The sequence below is a fragment of the Xyrauchen texanus genome, chromosome 38 (genome assembly GCF_025860055.1).
Source record: "Xyrauchen texanus isolate HMW12.3.18 chromosome 38, RBS_HiC_50CHRs, whole genome shotgun sequence".
Lineage (NCBI taxonomy): Eukaryota > Metazoa > Chordata > Actinopteri > Cypriniformes > Catostomidae > Xyrauchen > Xyrauchen texanus.
The window spans coordinates 3,884,547-3,908,425 of record NC_068313.1 but is presented as its reverse complement, the minus strand read 5'-3'; the positions used below and the strand labels follow the sequence as shown (position 1 = coordinate 3,908,425).

The 23,879-nt window shown below is 40.0% G+C and overlaps 1 protein-coding gene across 1 annotated transcript in view; it reads right to left on the bottom strand.

Annotated features, from left to right (window-relative positions):
- LOC127631436 (G-protein coupled receptor 83-like) overlaps nt 1–14,445 on the bottom strand; it is a 35,183-nt gene extending 20,738 nt beyond the window's left edge. The window contains exons 1-3 of the mRNA XM_052109547.1: nt 14,059–14,445; nt 13,791–13,916; nt 3,424–3,557 (exon numbers count right to left, since the gene is read on the bottom strand). Coding sequence (XP_051965507.1) covers nt 3,424–3,557; nt 13,791–13,916; nt 14,059–14,445 — 647 coding nt within the window. The remainder of the gene's footprint in view (nt 1–3,423; nt 3,558–13,790; nt 13,917–14,058) is intronic.
- Nucleotides 14,446–23,879: the final 9,434 nt, after the last annotated feature.

Below are 23,879 nucleotides of genomic sequence, written 5' to 3'. Positions count from 1 at the left end.
CGGATGACGCCCCGGCCTGAGGCGGGCGGTGGGGAAATGTGGCAGCGGGGGCGTGGTCAAGCGCCCGTCCGGGAGAGAAAAGCGGTAAGGGCGCTTGCACCTGAGCTAAATTATGTCTAACACCTGTCTCTAATTTCAGTGAGCACGGGGAGAGCGGCATAAAAATCAGCCAGAGGGCCTCCATAAAAGGAGGAGTGACATGAGAGTTAGGGGGCGGTGTCATTAAGACGGCTGTTCATGTTGAACGGAGTGCTCCGTGCATGTTGTTTTGTTATTTGTGATCATTTTTGTTAATAATAAAGACCCTCACCTTCGAGCCACTGCGTCAAATGTCATCCCTTGGAGGAGATCTTTACAGAGGTATATGCGAAAACTAGGGCTGTGCACAACAGAAAGATAAGCAAAAAGTCCTTCACTTGCATGCTCCTTGTCAAATTCAAAACTTTGTTTAAAAATGTTTTTTTTGTTTTTTTATTGCTAACACTTGGTGTGCACACTTTGATTCATTTTAGGAGAGGGGAAATATGGAACAAAACATGACTTTTTCAGAATAAGTCAGGACAATAGAAAATGGGACATCTGGCCACCCTGTGTGTATGCATTCTCCATTTGTAGTAGTCATATTTGGAAATGTATACCTGATAAACTATGCATTATACAGTATGCTCTCCAACGGTCCAAAACACGTTTATACATGTGCCAGTATTGCAAGAATGTTATTTAATGCCATTTATCATCACAAATGACCATAAAAGATTTGTGTATTAATATTGCAGTATATTATTGTGTATACACATGTATCTTTAACACCATGCATGCCAACATTTGTGTAAAAGTATCAATATATTATCTTTACTGTATTTCACTTGAATGTCTATTTATTTTATGTGTATGTTAATATATAAAACATTTGTGTGTGTGTATATACATATATAAATGTATGTATACAGTCAGGTCCAAAAATATTGGGACATCGACACAATTCTAATCTTTTTGGCTCTATACACCACCACAATGGATTTGAAATGAAACGAACAAGATGTGCTTTAACTGCAGACTTTCAGCTTTAATTTGAGGGTATTTACATCCAACTCAGGTGAACGGTGTAGGAATTACAACAGTTTGTATATGTGCCTCCCACTTTTTAAGGGACCAAAAGTAATGGGACAGATTAACAATCATAAATCAAACTTTCACTTTTTAATACTTGGTTGCAAATCCTTTGCAGTCAATTACAGCCTGAAGTCTGGAACGCATAGACATCACCAGACGCTGGGTTTCATCCCTGGTGATGCTCTGCCAGGCCTCTACTCCAACTGTCTTCAGTTCCTGCTTATTCTTGGGGCATTTTTCCCTTCAGTTTAGTCTTCAGCAAGTGAAATGCATGCTCAATCGGATTCAGGTCAGGTGATTGACTTGGCCATTGCATAACATTCCACTTCTTTCCCTTAAAAAACTCTTTGGTTGCTTTCGCAGTATGCTTCGGGTCATTGACCATCTGTACTGTGTAGCGCCGTCCAATGAGTTCTGAAGCATTTGGCTGAATATGAGCAGACAATATTGCCCGAAACACTTCAGAATTCATCCTGCTGCTTTTTTCAGCAGTCACATCATCAATAAATACAAGAGAACCAGTTCCATTGGCAGCCATACATGCCCACACCATGACACTACCACCACCATGCTTCACTGATGAGGTGGTATGCTTTGGATCATGAGCAGTTCCTTTCCTTCTCCATACTCTTCTCTTCCCATCACTCTGGTACAAGTTGATCTTTGTCTCATCTGTCCATAGGATGTTGTTCCAGAACTGTGAAGGCTTTTTTAGATGTTGTTTGGCAAACTCTAATCTGGCCTTCCTGTTTTTGAGGCTCACCAATGGTTTACATCTTGTGGTGAACCCTCTGTATTCACTCTGGTGAAGTCTTCTCTTGATTGTTGACTTTGACACACATACACCTACCTCCTGGAGAGTGTTCTTGATCTGGCCAACTGTTGTGAAGGGTGTTTTCTTCACCAGGGAAAGAATTCTGCGGTCGTCCACTACAGTTGTTTTCCGGGTCTTTTGGTGTTGCTGAGCTCACCGGTGCGTTCTTTCTTTTTAAGAATGTTCCAAACAGTTGATTTGGCCACACCTAATATTTTTGCTATCTCTCTGAGTTTGTTTTGATTTTTCCACCTAATGATGGCTTGCTTCACTGATAGTGACAGCTCTTTGGATCTCATATTGAGAGTTGACAGCAACAAGTTTCCAAATGCAAATAGCACACTTGAAATGAACTCTGGACCTTTTATCTGCTCCTTGTAAATGGGATAATGAAGGGAATAACACTTACCTGACCATGGAACAGCTGAGCAGCCAATTGTCCCATTACTTTTGGTCCCTTAAAAAGTGGGAGACACATATACAAACTATTGTAATTCCTACACCGTTCACCTGATTTGGATGTAAATACCCTCAAATTAAAGCTGAAAGTCTGCAGTTAAAGCACATCTTGTTCGTTTCATTTCAAATCCATTGTGGTGGTGTATAGAGCCAAAAAGATTAGAATTGTGTCGATGTCCCAATATTTATGGACCTGACTGTAAATAGTACAATCATAAACATAAAATAAATAGACAGTCAAGTTTTATTATTCTGTATTATTCTTTGGCCCATGCATATAGCAATCTTTCTTAAACACTTTGAATTCAGTCCACTTCCTGGTTCCTGTGCATTCTCTCCTCAACGGTGTGAAACATTGGGACATGAATATCTAGGATTAATTAATAACCCAGAGTAAAATATCAACAATGTGAAACATGGAAAGAGGAAACACAATACCACTGGCTAACAATTTCTAGAGTGAAACAGGGGCGGAGCCAGACGTTTTTCAAAGGGGTGGCCAGGCAGGGGCAAGTGATCAGTCTGTGGTGGCACAGAAATGTGTGGGAAGCATTTTTATATCGTCGGACTGTGGGGGCGAGGGGAGTGGATACAATGACACCCGGGATGGAGAGGTCGGGTGACCTTGGTGTGCGCACATGTTAAGTTTGTACATTTGTACAGAGATGATTTTACCTCTAAAGAACAAAATTGTGCCAAAAAATGACCAAAATAAATTACTAAAACAGCAATTGCGAGTGGGGTGGCCAATGGTGGCCACGGCCAGCCCTGGCCACCCCCTAGCTCCGCCGCTGAGTGAAAAGCCCTAGAGAGAATTCTAAAAAATGTCTGCTCATAATGAAACTTCACCAGCTAGAAGAATGTTTATGGAGAATGCACTGAGACAGCATCTAAGAAAAAAGTTAAATAATAAAACATCACAATGCTGTCACACAATGTTTTAAACTACAGCCAGCACTACTAACTCCAGATACCTCTACACTAATATATAAATATGCATGCAAATATATAAAAACAAAAAATGCCCAGTTACATACCTGTAGACAAAAGTGAATAGTTTCTGGTAGATGGCATGAGGCAGTGAAAAACAGCTAGCCATGAGCCAGATAAACACGATACAAATGGCACCCTGACCAATACACATCCGTGGCTTCAGGGGATGCAAAATCACCTACAAACACATGAGACACAAGTTAGTCCTGCATTGCCAACACATATTGCTTGAGCTGTTGTTTAATACAGTCTTAAGTGGTTATGTAAATTAAAAAGCAAGGATGTTTCAGGACAATGCACCAAATCATACTGTGCTGATATATTAAAGTGTGGGAATTTTAATAGAACCAGAGGAGACATCATTAATGAAACTGAACATCAGAGTGGCCAATAAAATAAATAAATAAAGTGATTGCTAAAGCAGGACTGTGAATTGAATTATGTCCTAGAAAATGTACTTAGAAAGCCTGTAATTATGACTATAATCAAATAAAACTATCAAATCGGTTTAAATTTCAGAAAATGTTCCATTTCATTATATTGACTCTGCTGACTTGAGCCAGTATCAATCTATACTCTCCTCTTTTTTTTCCTCTAATGTTTCTGCTGCTAAGGTTGATTACTACCAGAAAAAGATCAGTAACACTTCAGATTCCCATAACCTTTTTTCTGAGTTATCCACTGCAGCTGCATCTGTTCTGAGCCCCTGCTCTCTGAGAAACAGTACAGGTCTTTATCCTCAAAGATCACCCGTTTCATAACAGCTTCTTCCTCACTGCAGTCTGATTATAAATCGTCTGTGATCTACAGTATTATGAGTTGCTGCTGCTGCTCTGTTTACACACTACATCAAAAGTAACTGATCTATAGTTTATTTGGTTACAGGACATATGGTTTGTGGTTTCATTTATTTATGTATTTTTAGATTACTCTATGGTATGTACACCAATGTACACTCCTCACCCAAAATGGCAAAAGGAAACTTTTAATGATCTTAACCACAAATAATTGGTCAGGAAATTATTTGTGGGTAAACTTGCAGACAACTTTTTAGAGTCAATGTTGTTCCATTCAATGTTGATGGCTTTAAACAGTTGACGAGACCAAATATTCTCTACAGCAGTGGTTCCTAAACCGGGTGTTGTCAGGACTGGCTGGGGGTGCTGCGAAATTTCTCTCAGATAAGAATTTTAATAGCCATCAGTTAAAACAGCAATGGCTTTATAAAACTTTTTAAATACATCTTCTAGACACAATACCTGCATTAGATAACATTATGGTTATTGTTCTTCTGGAAAGATTCTTGTTTTCTAAGCTCTTGAATTCTGCTCACAGTTTTTGTTCAGCAGAACTATAGATTTCAGCAGATTGTCGTCCCTGCATGAAGAGGTTTTGGGCCGTCTAGATCCTTTCTTTCTGGCAACATCACCTGTTATTTCAAATCTTTGACCTATTCTCTTAATATAAGATAGAGAAATGTGGATTGTCTCTACTTTAGAGGCTTGTAAACTTGCAGTTTCTGACAGCAACCCCTGCATGACATTTAGCTATTTTTGGAGCAGATATTCTCACACCTTTACCTTGGGACTCATAGCACTGCATATTGTAGATCTCTCCCTGCTCTATCACTCCTGGTTCCATTTATGAGTTTGTTATCAGGCCTTTGATGGGCTGCATCAGATCACCGTCTAATGACTAATCTTTAAAAATATTTTTGGAATATTTTGTACACCCAGCTACGTTATTTGAATCATTATCATGAATTGACATTTGCATATAATTCTATATAAGTGAATTTCCCTGTTTCCAGCTTTTCCCTAAACAGTTCACTGCAGCAAAAGATAATGAGCAAATGGTGCACCAGGAGTTCATTTGTTTAATTCTTGCTAATTTTCTGACCAATGATTTGTAGTGGAGACCATTAAAGCTTAATTTTTTGCCATGTTGGGCTTGGCACATTTTTTTTGCCCCAGAGTGTATTCGGTTTTACTAACTAATCTATGCCGATAATCATCTTTTGGTATGATCAGTTATCATTAAAAATGCCGATAGTTGCAAATTTGTGTTTTCATTCCTCCGTGTTCCTCTGTGGCCAGCACTGTAACAGTGATTCCCAACTGGAGGTACGCGTACCTCAGGGGGTACACAAGCATGTTCCAGGGGGTATGCAAAAATATTTTCCTTTTTTTAACCTAAATGACAAAATGTATAAAAGGTGGTGTTCTTATTGCAAAAAGGTTTGGAAAACACAGTGCTAGTGTATTCAAAGTTATAGCAGCTTGGTTCTACAGTATAACAGCGGCCTATAGATGTGAAATAAAAACAATCACTGACACCATGTGGGGATCTACTATATCTAAATCTGTCATCATTGACAATATTCATCCATAATTTGATCCATCCTCACTTCAGTGCATATTTTGTTATTTTTATTAGATAAATCAAGCCTCAAATAATAAAACTTTTATAGGGTACAATGGGGTAAAAGTCACATTTGATTTGATTTTCTCCTAAAACACTAAATAGCAACAAAAAGTACCACAACACTTTCTTAAACACCTGTTTGTCACTACTGTATGACCATATCCAGGATATCAGTGCGTGTAATATCTAAAGGTTGATTGAGGCAATTTTATCTAATATTTAATAATTTTTAATGTAGCAATGAAAATCACTGAAATGATCACATCTATAAAATACTTATTGTGATTAATTTTAATGTGATTAAATCTTCCATAACTGTCCAATATGTTAAAGGATAGCATTTGGGGTAAAAAGCTTACTTTGGTAAATAGCCTACAGTGCATCTGGAAAGTATTCACAGCACTTCACTTTTTCCACATTTTGTTATGTTAAAGCCTTATTCCAAAATGGTTTAAATTCATTATTTTCCTCAAAATTCTAAAAACAATAGCCCATAATGACAACATGAAAGAAGTTTGTTTGAAATCATTGCAAATGTATTAAAAAAAAAAAAATCATCACATGTACAGAAGTATTCACAGCCTTTGCTCAATACTTTGTTGAAGCACCTTTGGCACCAATTACAGCCTCAAGTCTTTTTGAGTATGATGCTACAAGCTTGGCACACCTATTTCTGGGCAGTTTCTCCCATTCTTCTCCGCATGACCTCTCAAGCTCCATCAGTTTGGATGGGGAGCGTCGGTGCTAGGGCTGCACGATTTGGACAAAAAGTCATATTCCGATTATTTCAAAAAATATTGTGATTTGAACTGCGATTATGATGGTAATGATTTCCACATGTTCAACTGCAAAAAGGCTACTGGGGTTTTCACATTTGAGCCCTCTTAAAAAGAACCAAAGGTCTCAGCCTTTTTTTAGTTCAACCACAAACAAATAAATATATAAACAGTGAAACAAATTCTTCTTCATATCCAAATGTTACCATCCACCGTGTACCTGTTTTTGTCCATTTTGTGACAGGATCTCAGCCCACTAATCATCCACATTAGTTTTTGAAACACGGTCAACTTGAATATTAGGGATGCTCCAATCAGGATTTTAAAATCTGACACCGATCTCCAATTTTCATCTCATCAATTGATGCTGATCATTTAACTTTTTATCAGCAGCTATAAAAACTGGTTATATGTAAGCTTCCTGCTCAATGTCACTGTTAACTAAATTTCCCTGTTGTTAAAACCATAGTTGTTGCCTAGTTTTTGCTGTCAAAAATAAATGTTGGTTCATTGAATAATTCAGTATAAACCAAATATACATTTTTAAATATAAATGTAACTCTTTATTCTAGGCCTTAAAAACTAGTTGGCTTATGCAAACTATTCGTTACTGTATATAAGATAGTCCTAAAAAATGAGGCTTAATGTCAAACTGATAACCCATTTTATTCATTATTTTATAATATTTAATTTAGCAATGCATTATATTATAGTAACAAAATATTTGATATAGATTTATTATGTTCCTTCCTTTTCATTTTGTTGGATGTTGGTAATAGATGCTGCTACAGCAGATAATAATAAAAAAACGCTTCACACAGGACACGCCAGTTTAGTGTAAATAAAGCGTTTAGCACAAGTAAGCAAATGGAACCATACTCTGAGCACTTCTGTTACTCCAAGAATGAGAGGGAGTTGTGGAGCACAGAACCGCTCTGAAAACACCGTAACAATGCGCTAATGTAATATAGACTGGACTGAGCAGCGCAAATAAACTTTGAAGGGAGCAGACAATTTATTTATTTAAATCGCAGCAATTGAATAATCGCAAAAGAGCCTATCGCGGTTTCGATTTCATTTTGATTAATTGTGCAGCCCTAGTCAGTGCACAGCCATTTTCAGATCTCTCCAGAGATGTTCAATCGGGTTCAAGTATGGGCTCTGGCTGGGCCACTCAAGGACATTCACAGAGTTGTCCCATAGCCACTCGTTTGATTTCTTGGCTGTGTGCTTAGGGTCGTTGTCCTGTTGGAAGATGAACCTTCGCCCCAGCCTGAGGTCCCGAGCGCTCTGGAGCAGGTTTTCATCAAGGATGTCTCTGTACACTGCTGCATTCATCTCCTCTCGATTCTGACTAGTCTCCCAGTTCCTGTCGCTGAAAAACATCCCCACAGCATGATGCTGCCACCACCATGCTTCACTGTAGGGATGGTATTGGTCAGGTGATGAGCAGTGCCTGGTTTCCTCCAGACATGACGCTTGCCATTCAGGCCAAAGTGTTCAATCTTTGTTTCATCAGACCAGAGAATTTTGTTTCTCATGGTCTGAGAGTCCTTCAGGTGCCTTTTGGAAAACTCCAGGCCGGCTGTCATGCGCCTGTTACTGAGGAGTGGCTTCCATCTGGCCACTCTACCATACAGGCCTGATTGTTGGAGTGTTACAGAGATGGTTGTTCTTCTGGAAGGTTCTCCTCTCTCCACAGAGAAATGTTGGAGCTCTGTCAGAGTGACCAACACTCTGACCAATCAGTGACCAATCAACAGAGTGACCATCTATTTTGGAATAAGGCTGTAACAACAAAATGTGGAAAAAGTGAAGCACTGTGAATACTTTCTAGATGCACTTTACATAACTATAGAGCACTGTAACAGTGTAGTACCTGCCATTTTAGTGTTTTGGCTTCTTTATTTAATAATTCTGGTTATTATTGGGATTTTGGTTGAACAAAAAAAATGCATTTTTGATTTTGTCTATGTCTGTTTTAGTAAGGAAAGCTTACGACTTTTTTTTTTCTTTTTTTTTTAACATTCTACAAATCGATTCCAAAAATATCTGTTGATTAACTCTCTGCCTTTCCACCACCTTAGTTATCGGCATCAGCATAATCCACGATCGGTCGACCTCTATTTGTAATATTGTCTAGAATTGACTCCAATTGTACTGAGCTGTACCCAAGAATAAAATAAGCTAGTAACAAGATATTCAAATCATATAAATACATTTTGGTTCCAAAACCTCGTGAGCAGCATCCAGATGCAGTACTTTAACGAAAGGATCTTCAACTGGGGGTCCGCAAATTATTTTTTGATCCACTATTGGCACACGTAAAGGATTATCACTCACATGGGAGCGATGGCGAGATGGAGCAAAATGCATTTTATTTACTTAAAAGTCCCTCGACGTGTTGAAGTGCATTACACCTGCATGCCAAATCTTCAGTCTACAGATTCTTGTACAGATTCTAGATGCTTTTAAAACCATAGCCTACTTGCTGTAAATAGTTACCACTGAGATTATCAACCTGGAATAGTGGTCCTTAACTTTCCACACACACACACACACACACACACAAGACGGTGACTGTCAAATCAACATAATTTAAGTTGCACTCATTCTCATTACAAGGATCTACCCCTAAATAAATTAATACAAATTATAAAACGTGCAAAAAATAGAACACATACAGACTCAAGTCACATCATTAACCTTTTAAAGCTTTTTTATTCTGCATGGAGAGGGTCTGTCAGTCTTTTTCTTTCATTCTCTTTCTTTCTTGAATGAGGTATTGCACAGTGAATGAGGTATTACACAGAGATTATCAAGGAAAATTAAAAATGACATTTCATGTCTAAAAGGTTGCAGACCCTGCTTTTAAGCATTAAATGGCTTTACAGTGTAAACATCAAAGTACACATATACATTAAAATGGTTCCATTAACATGCTATTAAAGGCATAAAATGAAACATATGTATATGTAATATGCAACAAGGGATCCCTGCTCAGTCTCTCTACCCACCAAGGGGTCCTAAACCTGAAAAAGGATGAAGACCCCGGCTTTAAAACATTATATGTGCACTCCTATAATCCCACAAGACTATTCCAAAATTGCTATGCTACCTCCTATAGGCTAGCATACACTTCCATTTTTCCATGTGCCATTCCGTCTCGCACACAGTCAAGCGCTCAGCCTTTCAAAGTATACTCTTCTGACTGTGAACGCACATGGACACGTTCAACACATGCTCTCTTTAGTACCATCAATGGCAGTCACATGCTCCAGTGAGGCAGCTGACTAGGTTTTGGAACAGACCCTTGTTGCCACAACACCTAACAAACCAAGTGTAATGGTGGGTGAAAATCTTGTGTGTATGCTCCACAGAAATGGAGTAGAGACAGAATAAAAAACATTGAATGCACAAATTGTACAATATATATTGTGAATAGATGGCACTTTATTTATCCCCAAGGTTTATTTATTTCCATTCAAGACATATAAGACAGAGTTCACAATTTACCATGAACATTTGACAATATGATACACAATATGCAACACACACACACACACACACGGTAATATCTTGGTTGTTTAGACATGGCAATATCATGCTTTTGTTTTTAAACATGCACTTTTGGTGGTACCATGGTGTTCTTTAAAGTACTTTGGAGTTTCATGTGAATACCTGGGTACCATGATCAGTGTTGGGTGTAATCCAGTTACTTTTAGTACAAAAAGTTCATCACTGTCTGCAAATTTGGTACATATGTACCCCAAAGGTTATTGCAGCAAAAAGTGTCTACACAAATATTAATGTATGGGGGTTGAAAACTTATGCAAAGTAAGATATTTCAGTTTTTTATTTTTCATAAACATATTTCCCAACAAAAAAACAATGTCACCTTACAATAATTTATTGAGTTTGTGTTTTAAAATAAAAAATCAATCAGAATGAAATTTCAGTGTACTATTCAGGGGTCTGACCAATTCTTCTAGAAAAAATAATTTTTCAGGGCACTGTGTGTGTGTGTGTGTGTGTGTGTGTGTGTGTGTGTAAATATATATAAATATACATCTCCATCTCGAGGTCAGTGAGGTACTTATAGTGGATGTGAATGGGGACAATTTTTGGACTGTTTAAGGACAGCGAAGTGAAGCTTATAATTTTATAAAAGTACTTGCATTACTTCTTCTGTTAAAACTTGTGCAGTACACAAGTTGTCATTTTTATTTCTGTAATGCTTTTCACAATACACATTGTTTTAAAGGAATATTCTAGATTCAATACAAGTTAAGCACAATCAATGGCATTTGTGGCATAATTCCGTAAAAAAAAAAAAAGAAAAAGCAGAAATCGAGGTTACAGTGAGCCACTTACAATAGAAGTAAATTGGGCTGATTTGAGTATTGATTGAGCTCAACTTGAAACCGGAATATTAATTTAAAGCAGCTTTACAGAAAATTATGCCTTGAAATTATTTGTCTTTAGGCCTCTAGTGCGCAAACCAAAAGCATAACTCCAAAAAATATGAGTTAATGGAGAACAAAATAAACTTGTGGGGAACCAGTTCCTCTCTGGCTATACAGCATGAATACAGTATTATGCCAATATTAGTTATTCATGTGTAATACAAGTCATATATTACTTAAACTGAGTAGATGTTGGTGGGCAATGTTTACCTGTAAGTGTCCATCTTGAAATTACTGCACAGGCGCATGTAGATACAGCCTTATTAGTAATTTGGCTAATAAAGGTTTCATTTAGTGGTAATATACAATATGTCTATATAATACATTTTAAGAAAAGTGATGCGAGCAGTGGTCAGAAAGTATTACTCGCTGTTCGAAAGAATTGCACATGATAACAGTTTATTGGTTGCGTAGTCCATCCTTAGACCAAGATGATGCAGCAGTGATCAGTTTTAGGGTTTACACGTTACATTGACATGACAACAAAGTTCAATCTGATATAATATTACACAGAAATTGATTTTAGTGATTTGTATTTAATCAAACTTGTTAACATGCATATTGTTGGGTTTCCATCCACTTAAAGTATTTGTTTTTTTCTAATTTTGGGAAATCGCATAAAAACTGCTGGATGTGAACAAAACAAAACTTATACGCTCGCTTGAGGTGGATCCATTTTTTTTCAATAAGAAGAAATGTGTATAAACTATGATGGAAAAACATTAACAACAGAATAAACTGCTATTGAACTTATTAGGAATACAAGATGCAAATCCAAAAAGTCATGTCACTGAATAACCAGCAGACCAATCATCGTATCTGAAATGTTGCTCTGGTCATCCTGAAAAAACTGTCTACAAAATTCAAAGCCTGCATAGAGCAAAAAAGTAAAATATAAACATAAACCATGCCAAAGAGCAGGTTTATTGACACTTTTGAAGAAATGTTAGAGTTTGAGTAGTCATAAGGCTGGAGGTACGCACACACATTTATGCTCCCAGATATGAGACGTTCTTTACAGTGTTTTGTCCGAGTGTTCTAAACAAGAGTATTTTATTAATAAGACTCACAGTGGCTACAATTTAAACATAAGTGACGATTTTATTATTTTAAAATCATGGGATGGAAACGCAGCTTTATTATGGTTTTTCATTTCATTAGCATTTAAAACATGAATTGCATTAATATGTACATATTATGTGACAGCTAAAGGGCATGCACCCCCAAATGAGTCAATGAACAAAGAGGAAACATGGACATTATTTTAAAATTGTTGAGCACAAAAAAGTTTTTCAGCTAAAATAACTTTGTAATTAGTAATGCGATTACTTTTTCAATAAAGTCAGTAGACTTATTACAATTTCTGGGAAATTTGACCTGTTAATGTCTTCTATTAATAGTTAATAGTTTTTGTTTAACATGTTAAAAAAACAATGCAATTACTGCAGTATCCATTCTTTTACTTTCTGAAACTTCACTTATGTTTTTCCCCCACTTCCTGTGTCTAAAATTGCCATATATACATTTCCAGGAGGTAACGCTTGACTATTGCACATCCTAGCGTAGAAACTGAGTGTGGAGCAGCGCACACATATTTATTATGCGTGACGCGTGTCAGGGACAAAATAAACATGGGAGTGGATATACAGTAGATAATAAAGACTTCATCTGCAAGCGGTCAACCAGGCGTGAGTGAGATACCGGCAATCTGCCATAAATCTTAGCATCTCCTGAAAATGCTCAATCATTGTCAACTGAACCAATGACAAAAGTGAATCCACCTGAGTGAGACCCAGCATGTGCTCGATAGAGACTGATGGACCTGAACGTTCAGCAAGCTGTAGCAGGTATACTTGTAGAGACTGAACAGCAGTCAGAGAAAATAATAATTATGAGATTTTTAACTTCAGTAAATTAAACGTCACCATTCAATATGTTTTGTTGTATGTATGGTGTCTAATAATGCATTGGTAATGTACTCTTTAAGTTTCTCTTGTCAATAAAGTTGTATGTGAATAGAATCTGCCCATTTAATCCTATTATTAGACTGTAAACTGTAAAACAGCAGAAGATTTTTCCCAACTTTTAATTACAGCATGCCCACTGATTTTATAAACTTGTATCAAAGATTTACACCATGTAAAAATGCCTCTAATTTCCTCTATCCGCAAAAGACTGAACATTTGTTCTGAACCATGTTTAAATGACAATAAATGATGACAAACCAATTTCTTGCAAGTTATATTTTGATTATATTTTTCAATGTTTGTTGTAATACATCATGCACCACAGGGCCTTTTGTAAGCATATGGGGGCCCGAAGCGAAATCCTACAATCACTCCCCATCCACCCTCCAGATAATTGCATTTTCCCTTCCCTCTCAGGCCACAAGGGGGTCCACTATACCTGTCAAACTGAGCCAAAACAGATGCCAGAATCTTCCTTGCAGCTTTTGGTGTATAAGGAAAAAATAACACTTTACTTTGTGGGACCCCCTGGTGGCTCGAGGGCCCCAAGCTGCCACTTAGACCGCTTATAGCTAGAAACTGCCCCGATGTACCATGATTAATCAAGAATAATCAGACAAATCTGTGTGATTAAAATGAGTCCAAATAAATTTTAGCCGATTCACAGCTCTAGTAATTTGTACCCAACAATGACCATGGTAACTATATTTCAAAAGTAGCATGGTACCACCACCACAGTACTACTTTTTGTAACTGTTGCGTGTGAATTTGTGTTTACCTGCCGTCTGTCCAGAGCGATGGCCGTGAGAGTGAGTGTGGAGACGTGCAGAGAGCAATACTGCACGAAGCGACTGATGTGACACATTCCCCTTCCAAAAACCCAGGTGCTGTTAACAAACCTCACCTAAACAGGCGCGTGCGTAAAAATACCAATGAAGTGTCACTGCATGAAAGCTATACATCCATAAAAGAAAAACAAATGAATAAAAATAAACAATTCATAAAACCGCAATTCTTAGACATGCGGTTTAAACACAAAAACATACCAGAGTGAAGGGCGTGTTCAAAATCGTGATAAGTATGTCCGCAATAGCCAGGTTCACTATGAAGAGGCTTGTTGCAGAGTACATGCGCTTGTTTTTAATGACCACATGGCACACGAGGATGTTTCCAAACAATGAGATTATGATGATGACAGAGTAGGCGAAGATGAGTAGCGCTTTCACGGTGGCGTGCTGTGACTCTTCTCCGTGCCGTTTCTGCCACACAAGTGAGCGCCAGTCCGCCAGTGTGTTGTCGTCGAGCGTGTAGAGACTGGAGCGGTTCCCTGATGCCTCCAACATCTCCAACAGCAGAGACGCGTTGTATCCCACCGCACACTCAATAACTACTGTCAGATACGTCAGTGTGAACAACACGCCACTCCAGGACATGTCTATCCGCAGGTCCGAAAAGAGTCAGACCACAACTCTAAGTCTTGTACTTGGAGACAGGCAGTGAAGTTACGCTGAAGATGAACGTTGGGCATCTCCATACGTGAAACACATGTTGGAGGGCTGTTGAGCATCAGCTTTTAAAAGCCAGCGGTGCCCTGCCTCACACGAAAAGCACATCACTGCCATTGGTTGGAATCATGACGCGCACAGACAGGACACACTGCCTTATGTTAATGACAGCCACATAATAAGTGAACTCCTTGTAGTCAAGGAAAGCTGGAGAGATACTGGAAAAGATGCTCAGATTGGATTTGAGAGAGTTTTTAGGGAATTAATGCTACTCTAACAATAGACAAGAGAGTTTTTAAAGAGTAAAGGAATATTGCTTGTTCACCACAAGTTAAGCTCAATCAACAGCATCTGTGTGTAGTATTAATTGACACCAACACACAATTTAAACTTATACCTCTTGTTCTTAAAAAAAGAAGTAAAAACATGGGTAACAGTGAGGCACTGACAATGGAAGTGAATGGGACCAATCCATAAACATTAAAATACTCACTGGTTCAAAAGTATAGACACATGACACAAACAATATGTGTGCTAACATGATTTTTACATTATTTTAAAGAATAATCACATTGAAATGCATGTATCAAATATGATACAACAGGCTTTTGAGATAATGTATACTGTACCTGTCAATCATCATCTCATCATTCATGCCTGCCACAATAAAAAAAAAAAAAAAAACAGAGCTTTGAAAATACTGATATATGATAACTATATATGTTTTAAGTTAAATGGATATTTATTTGTATTTTTATATATGCAGCCTTATATCGTCTAGGTTACGTATGTAACCTCCGTTCCCCGATGGAGGGAACGAGACGTTGTGTCAGAGAAGCGACACTAGGGGTCTCTCTTGAGCGCCGATATACACCTCTGATCTATGAAAAAAGGCCAATGAAAAGTTGGCAGCCAGTATTTGCATGTCCCGCCCCCGGACATACGGGTATTTAAGCGGCGCAAATACGGGAGTTCATTCAGGATTTTTCTGAGGAGCCGGAAATGGTCCGGCCACAACAGTGGCTCGGCTCAGCGACGTGGCTGGGAACCATCGGGGAACGGAGGTTACATACGTAACCTAGACGTTCCCCTTCTGTCATTCTCTCCACGTTGTGTCAGAGAAGCGACACTAGGGGACCACTTATAAACGTGCCATGCGCTGAGCAGTGTACGTGAACTGCTGATACAGGAGCGAGCAGGTATTCCTACGTGCAAAGGCGACCAACTGTATCAGACTGCACGTACCCTTCCCCAATGCCCCATTATAGCCATCAGAGTCCTTCTGGTTACCCTGGAGTGGGGAACAAGGTGATGGCCACCAACCTGGGAACGAGCCAGCCTGGCTGGGCCTCTTTTCTCTCGATGTTTCTCGCATAGAGAAACTACGGCCCTTACACGCATTGAGGGAAGGGGGTCTTAGCCCTTCTTTCAGGGGGAGATGACCCTGCGGAGGCCACACCTACCCGGCAGGGGAGGCAAAGAGTGGCAAATACATCACATGGCCTGTTAGGACCTATGTGGAAAAGTTGGTGCGGTGGTAGATCCAGCCTCGTAGAGGGGGGAAGCATACAGCACGGCAACCGAGGCAGCTGTAACTGCCTAAGGGAGACACAGGGGTCCGCTCGTGAGGGGACAGTACCGCGGAATTACACACAGGGGGAGTCCGAGCAGGAGGCCTTACCTGTGGAGCACCTATTCCAGTACAGGATAGTTTGGGTACCCATAGTGGCTTGGGTCGGCGAGTTCCTAGCCCCAAAATGGCTAGGGAGGAGTCAACCAGCGACCCGAAGATGGGGTCTCCTGGGAACGGAGGCGCACTATTTTACCTCGGCTGAGGGAAAGGGCGCTAGGCGCAAGCGATTCACCCTGCCAGATCATCAGCGTGTTACCAAGTTCTACGGGCTCGGACCTGAGAAAACACGGGACGATACTGACTCAACACGGAGATTGTAAAACCTCGAGAAAGTGTTAGGTGTTGCCCACCCTGCTGCTCTGCAGATGTCTGCTAGGGAGGTGCCCCTGGCCAGTGCCCATGAGGACGCAACACCCCTGGTGGAGTGAGCACGGACCCGCAAGGGGGGGGCACGGCCTGGGTGTGATAAGCCAATGAAATGGCATCGACAACCCAGTGGGCAAGCCTCTGTTTGGAGACAGCGTTCCCTTTCCGCTGTCCCCCGAAGCAGACAAAGAGCTGCTCAGAGCGTCTAGTGCTCTGCGTGCGGTCCAGATAGATAAGCAAAGCACGTACTGGACACAGCAACGAAAGGGCTGGGTCTGCCTCCTCCCGGGGCAGTGCTTGCAGGTTCACTACCTGATCTCTGAAGGGTGTGGTAGGAACCTTGGGCACATAGCCCGGTCACGGTCTTAGGATCACGTATGTGTTCTCTCGCTAACAGAGAACACTTGCAGGTCCCCGACCCTCTTGATGGAGGCGAGCACGATCAGCAGGGCAGTCTTGAGAGAGAGGGCCCTGAGTCCAGCTGAATCTAGCGGCTCGAAGGGGGGTCTCTGGAGGCCCGTGAGGACGATCGAGAGATCCCAGGAGGGGAATAGGTTAGGCCGGGAGGGAGTTAGCCTCCGGGCACCTTTGAGGTACCTGACCATTAAGTCGGAAGAACGGGACTGGGGTGGGACGAGGCTGTGAGCGGCGTCCAGAACCCAGGAACCAGTCGTCCAGCCGTGATGGCTGTGGGGTGGATGGAGGGTTCCAATCCAAGCCCACGCTAGAGGCTGCCCGGGAAAGCATGTCGGTCATCTGTGCGTCGGTCTCAGCCTGGGCGTGCAGGCCCGAAAGCGGCAGCCCAGGGGAGTCCTCAGCATCAGATACCGCGCCCTCCGATGCCGCGGCGAGCTCATCTGCTTCGGTGTCAGGAGGGTAGGCGGGCTGGCTGTAAGGCGAGTCGCCGTTGCCTCGAGCACGGACGGGAGTCAACGAGCGTGCCGGGGTGCGGGTGGTCCGAGGGGGTGTACCCGGCGGAGCTGCACCCGCTGCCATCCCCAAATTGCCTCCATCGCCAACCGCATCGTCCTCAATCCCGTGGGAAGAAGGAGCAAAGCGGGGGGGCGGGGGCGGCTCGAGTGGCTTGCTTACGGTTGTAAGCGAGCCGCGACCGCAACGTTGTCATGGTCATGTTCTTGCAGTGAGAACATGAACCATCCACAAACGCAGCCTCGGTGTGATTGCTACCCAGACACACGAGACAACGCCTGTGGCCGTCTGAAGCGGAGAGCACTCTACCGCATCCAGGAACAACACAGGGGCATAAAGGCATCTTTATAAAGACGCGTCCTTAAAAGGACGTTCAACGCCGCTGTGTTTTGCTCTTTTAGAGGAAATTACTCTTTTAAATAAAATCACTCTTTTAGGGTAAAACTTGTGAGAGTTTTTTAATCTGCACTGTCGAAGCGCCCAGGGGCAGGAATGCACAGCCGTGCAAGCAGGAGAAAGCCGCTGTTGTGCGCCGTAAGATCCAACAGCATGCAGCAGAGGAATAGCAGGAACTGGTGTGTAACTCGCAGCAATTGCAGACACGACCATCGGCTCTGAAGAAATTTTCTGAATGAACTCCCGTATTTGCGCCGCTTAAATACCCGTATGTCCGGGGGCGGGACATGCAAATACCGGCTGCCAACTTCTCATTGGCCTTTTTTCATAGATCAGAGGTATATCGGCGCTCAAGAGAGACCCCTAGTGTCGCTTCTCTGACACAATGTGAAGAGAGCGACAGAAGGGGAAATGCAGTTATTATAAAGATCTCATTGATTTACATTACACGCTATAATGATGTAATCTTCAGAAGAAAAAAAACCCCACAAAAACAATAAAAAGTACACACATACACACACAAAAAAAGATTTTTACAAATTTAAAAACAATTTCACTTTCAGAAATGTCAATATAGTGTTTGGTGCATAAATAAATAAATACATTTTATTTTTTAGATTTTGTCTTAAAAAGCAAAAATCCTGCATCGAATCCATCGTTTGCACAATCAGTGACCAGTGACGATTTTGATGTTCCATTTACCCTCTAAGAAAACATTTTAGTCTGCTGACGTTTAGGTTTATGGTTTGGGGGCAGAGTTAATAAAATATGCATTCCTCTTCACTATTCTATTACATCCTTTACAGCAGTGGTTCACATTTTTTCGGTTCACACCCCTTTCGAAGCAACACAAAATCCTCCCAACCCCCCAAAATAATGTAATAGAATTTTTTTTTTTTTTTTTAATGTTTCACTTTTCAATGTCATGAAAAACAAAAACTTTTCAAAATACAATGAAAACTGCAAGAAAAGTTACACTCTTCACAAAAAAAAAAAGATCTAAATTATGAACTTGTCAACAGGTTGTTCTGTTATTTTGTGTATACATACTGTTACATAAATACATACAAAAATTAATAATGCCTATATATTTTCAAAATATAAAAAAAGAAAGAAATATAGCAATACGGCAATGGATAGATGCATGTATTACTCTCTCAAAGTCACCGGCAGATAAAAAAGGTTTCATTTTTGCTAAGAGGCGTAGATGCTAGAAACTTATCCTAACTACAGTGTTTATTTGTCTATCCATTTTAAGTTTGTTATTGAGTTTTATCCAAGGTTTTTACACATGTCTTAGTGTATGGATTTAAGTCAAGTTGATGAGCGATACTATCACTAACTTGTCCAAATAAGATGACCTCATTTATTTTTAAGAAATTTGAGGCCATCCAAGTTTTTAATTCCTGAGTCTAAAGTATTTGTCTTGGAGCGCCTCAAAAGCAAATAAATATTTTGGTCGTCAGCATAACAGTGGAAAGACACACCATGTTTCTTAAAAATGGAACCAATCAGGAGCATGTATAGGGAGAAAAGGCTAGGTGCAAGAATAGAACCTTGAGGAATCCCCCAAGGTAGGTGCTCTGGAGGACTTAAAATCTCCAATGCTGACAGAAACATTTCTGCCTATTAGGTTAGAGTGAAACCATTTTAAAACAGTACCCTTTATTCCTGAAAAATGTTTGAGACGTGAAAGAAGAGTGGTATGATCAATTATATCAAATGCAGCACTGAGATCTAAAAGAACAAGAATTGCATTATCACCATTATCTTGGGTATTTAAAATGTAATTTAAAACATTTAGCAAGGCAGTCTCAGTACTGTGTAATGTTCTAAAACCTGATTGGAATGTCTCGGCTATAGAATTACAACTTAAAAATGATTGTAATTGTAACAGGACTGCTTTTTCCAAAACTTTAGAGATGAGAGGCAGATGTGAAATGGGTCTGTAGTTCTTCATGTCCTCCAAAGCTAAGTTCGATTTTTTTTAAATTAGGAGTCACAATAGCATGTTTAAACTCTTCAGGGCAGTTACCTGTGGTAAAACACTTGTTAATTAAATTCAGTAGACTGGGTGTTAGAATACCCGAAACCTGATTAAAAAAGCAAGCAGGAATGACATCATTAGAACAGAAGGTACGTTTTAGGTGTGCAATGATGTTTTCCAACTCACTCCATTCAGCAATGCAGGGTGGGGATTCAGATGGAACAAAGTTTGAATAATCTGAGAGCGATGGTTGGCGATCTTCCCACTAAAAAAAATTCTTGCAGCTATTAAGAGATGGTTCAGGATGAGTTTTGCCAGCTGGGTTTATTACAGAATTTATTGTAGAGAACAGAATATTCGGTTTGTTTAAATTAGCATTGATGATTTCCGAATAGTATTTATGTTTTGCGTCTTTTGCCGCTCTCTGAAAATTAAACCAAGGCTGCTTTAATATTTCATAATGTACCTGTAGTTTGTGTTTTTTCCATCTGCACTCGGCCTGCCTTCATAGCCGTCTAAGAGAGCGTAGGGACTAATTTAACCATGGTTTCAGAACCGGTTTGGAAGCTTTAGATTTTAATGGCACAATAGAATCTAAAATTCCTGTGCAGATGGAGTTAAGAAGACTTAGATGGTCATCTACATTTAAGTGGGGCAGAGGAGTTTCGAGTATAGTTGACTTGCAGACGTCTATATACCTGACTGAGAAGTCCTCAGCTGCTGAGGGACTAAGCCTACGGACCCAGCGAGCAATTGCACGTGATTTTTCAGTCTGAGTAACAATAGAAACATTAAAAGTGACAGGCTTGTGATCAGAGAAATTTAGATTGTGGCAGCGGGGGCGTGGTCAAGCTCCCGTCCGGGGGAGAAAGCGGTAAGGGCGATTGCACCTGACCTAAATTATGTCTAACACCTGTCTCTAATTTCAGTGAGCATGGGGAGAGCGGCATAAAAGCAGCCACAGAACCTCCAGTCGAGAGAGAGAGCCTGACAAAGACCATCTGAGTAGATAAGAAGTCAATGTGTTATTGTGAAGTTGTAAACTGGTGAAGAGTGCACGAATTAAAGTCTTACCGGTGAACAAAGCTTTCATAAACATCAGTGGGAAGCGACCGACATTGAAATTTATTTTTATAAACAGTCATTAGTCCTCCACCCTGTCCTGTCGTCCGGGGGGTGTTGATAAATGAGTAGCCAGAAAGTCCAGTCCATTTGCAGTGATGAAGTAGTTTAAAACAAATGTCTTGTTCACCAGCGAATGAGAATTGAATAGTGCCATCCTAGTCATCACTGTGTCATAGGTCAACTACAGCTCCTGGCGTAGCTGATGGAGGTTCTGCGGATTTACGCCGCCACCACAAATTTGCAGTGAAATCACCCTGGGTGGGTCAACGGAGGAGTTTTTCACAACGGGGCGAATCCCACTATACAGCCTCTCCAAGGAACGCAGAGACACAAATCGGTTGTAACTCCAGGCAATAGCAGCGGGTAGGGGACAAGCTAAATTAGTTTTGAAGGATGCCAAATACAGCTTCAGCTTAATGGAAATACCTCCATGTTTTCCTCACTTTCTGTGATGTTTCCTCCGAGGAACATCGTGAGAGGAGCGGCACAGGTGGGTGGGGATGTTTGTCAGAAGAGGTGGAGGGCAAAGCCTGATCCTTTCCGATAATTATTTGGTGTAACTCTCAAGTAGGTTTGGATGTTCAAAAGCTGTGTCCAATCATAAACCAATAATGTAGAAACATGTCCAGTTAAAAAATTAAAAGAAGCATAGACAAAACAAGGACATGTATTATATAATATTATAATAGCAATTGACCAGTAGGGGGCACTGTGCCGAAACACTGCATGTCCTCAGGGCATGACAGCCATGACACATACTAACTTTTGTTAAAATCCATCAAAGTGTTGCGGAGAAACAGCCTCAAGTCCAATTCTGCATGTCCTTCATCTAATTCATTGAAGGGCCATTCGAAAACAGTTTGGTTTATCAACTTGAATTCATACCTTTTTATAAGCACTATCTACTGAGCATCTGTGCAAAATTTGGTGAAAATCATATGAACGGCGTAGTTAGAAAAAGTAGGTTTTTCTGAAAATTTAAAATGCCAGAAAACCATTGACGACCAATAGCGGAAACCATGAGTTTAGACTGTTAAAAGTCGTCCATAACACTCGTAATCTAAATTCTTCTGAAGCCATATGATAGTGTTGTGAGAGGAACAGACTGAAAGGTAAGTGTTTATTCACCTCTTCACCTATTTGAAATTGGCGCGCAAGTGAGAACGATTTGTTTAATACGAGTGCACCTGACATCATGAACGCTTTTGTCTGTCAGCACTGCATGCGCAGGACACACTGCGGTGCCAAGCAAAGGTTTAAACAAGGCAGGAGGAAAGAAATTGCGCATATTGGTTATTGTGTTTATTGTCAATATTTTTGTTGAATGTGTGAAAGTGAACGAGATTTGAGGAAGGGCCAGTCTTCCCCTCCACGCCCCCCCTTTACAAAGCCTCCCCACACACACATTGAAAACCACTGCTTTACAGCTAAAAACAACTCGCTTTTGGCGCCCTTTTGTCAACTTACTGTTCCCAAATTCACTTTGAAGCTTGCTTAAACTAGATTGCCGGTGGTAAGTGAATAAGATGCAGGTTTTTGTACTGAAATACCACACACAAAAGTGGCACAACTGTTCTGTAAATTCAAAAGGCAGCACTAGTGGTGATGACGGATCAATGATGAAAGACCAGGGACTGTCACAATGAATTGCTACATGACATTACTGAATGAAAAATATAAAACATTATTGAAACACAACAGCATCCAGAATTACAGTATAACTTCAAAGATGTCATGCGTCAAAGAATACATTACTCATTTATTATACACTGGATCTATGTGGCACTCAAAGTGTGAATACAGATCCACTTTTAAGCAGAATTCAAGAATAAAGGAAATATATTTCTGCTTTGTAAAGATGAGTAAAAAATAAAAAACTTTAAAAAATCAATGCTGAAAATTAGATGTGGTACATCATCTCCATAGAGACAATTTCATGCAGTATGAGTAGTGTTGCTAGAGGAGGAACCGAATGTATTTATAGTGAATGAAATCTGTGTGAATGTTCTTTCAAATATATGGACAACAATTTAAAAGATGTTTTTCATTGGAAAAATGTGTCACAGAAAGTACAAAATGATGTACTGTATGGAATAAGCAGAGAGAACTTGTGAAATGTAATTCTTTAATATTGGATTTAATGCATGTCAGTGCTGAAGGCACTGTTACATGTGTTGATAAATATTGATTTCTCTAGTTGCATCTACACATTAAGTGGAATGGAAGAGTCAAAACATGTCCAATTACCGACAGCACATAAACATCAACCTAAAACACATTAATACTTTCCTCAGGGCAAATTCTTGTTTTCCTTATCAACTGTATTCCTTGTCGACATGCACTGCTTTGGTGTGCGTTGTGAAACAGGCATTTCACAAACAGCACCCTGAAACTTTGACACTAGGCTGCACCAGTTAGGCTAAAAATGAACTGAGTCACGAGCATGCAGTCAAAGGCAAGCTTTACTCAAGAAAAGACAACGAGAGAAACACACAATACAATGAGGGAACCAGGAGCTTAACACTCATGCGAGAGATCCAACACAACCCAGTGCCGACAGTCAGTACTGGCGCAGAATGGATCCATGTCATCAAGCATGTCGCAGGTCTATTTTTATCTATGTAGTGCTTTTTTGTCCGTTTTTTTAGCCTAATTAATTTTCAATATTTGGAATAGACAAAAGGGTGAGGAAATAATGGCATCATTTTTAGTTTTTAGTGTAAACTGTTCTTTTAAGGTTCAAGCAGTTATTGACATTGTAAAAAATACATTTCCATATATTATTTTTAATTATTTTTGTGAGATTATGCCAACGGCATTCAAACGATAAAGTGTTAATAAATGTAATAGTTTAAAAAGTTAATTATACACGCACTGAGCACTTTATAAGGAACACTATGGTCCTAATAATGTGCCCAACATGGT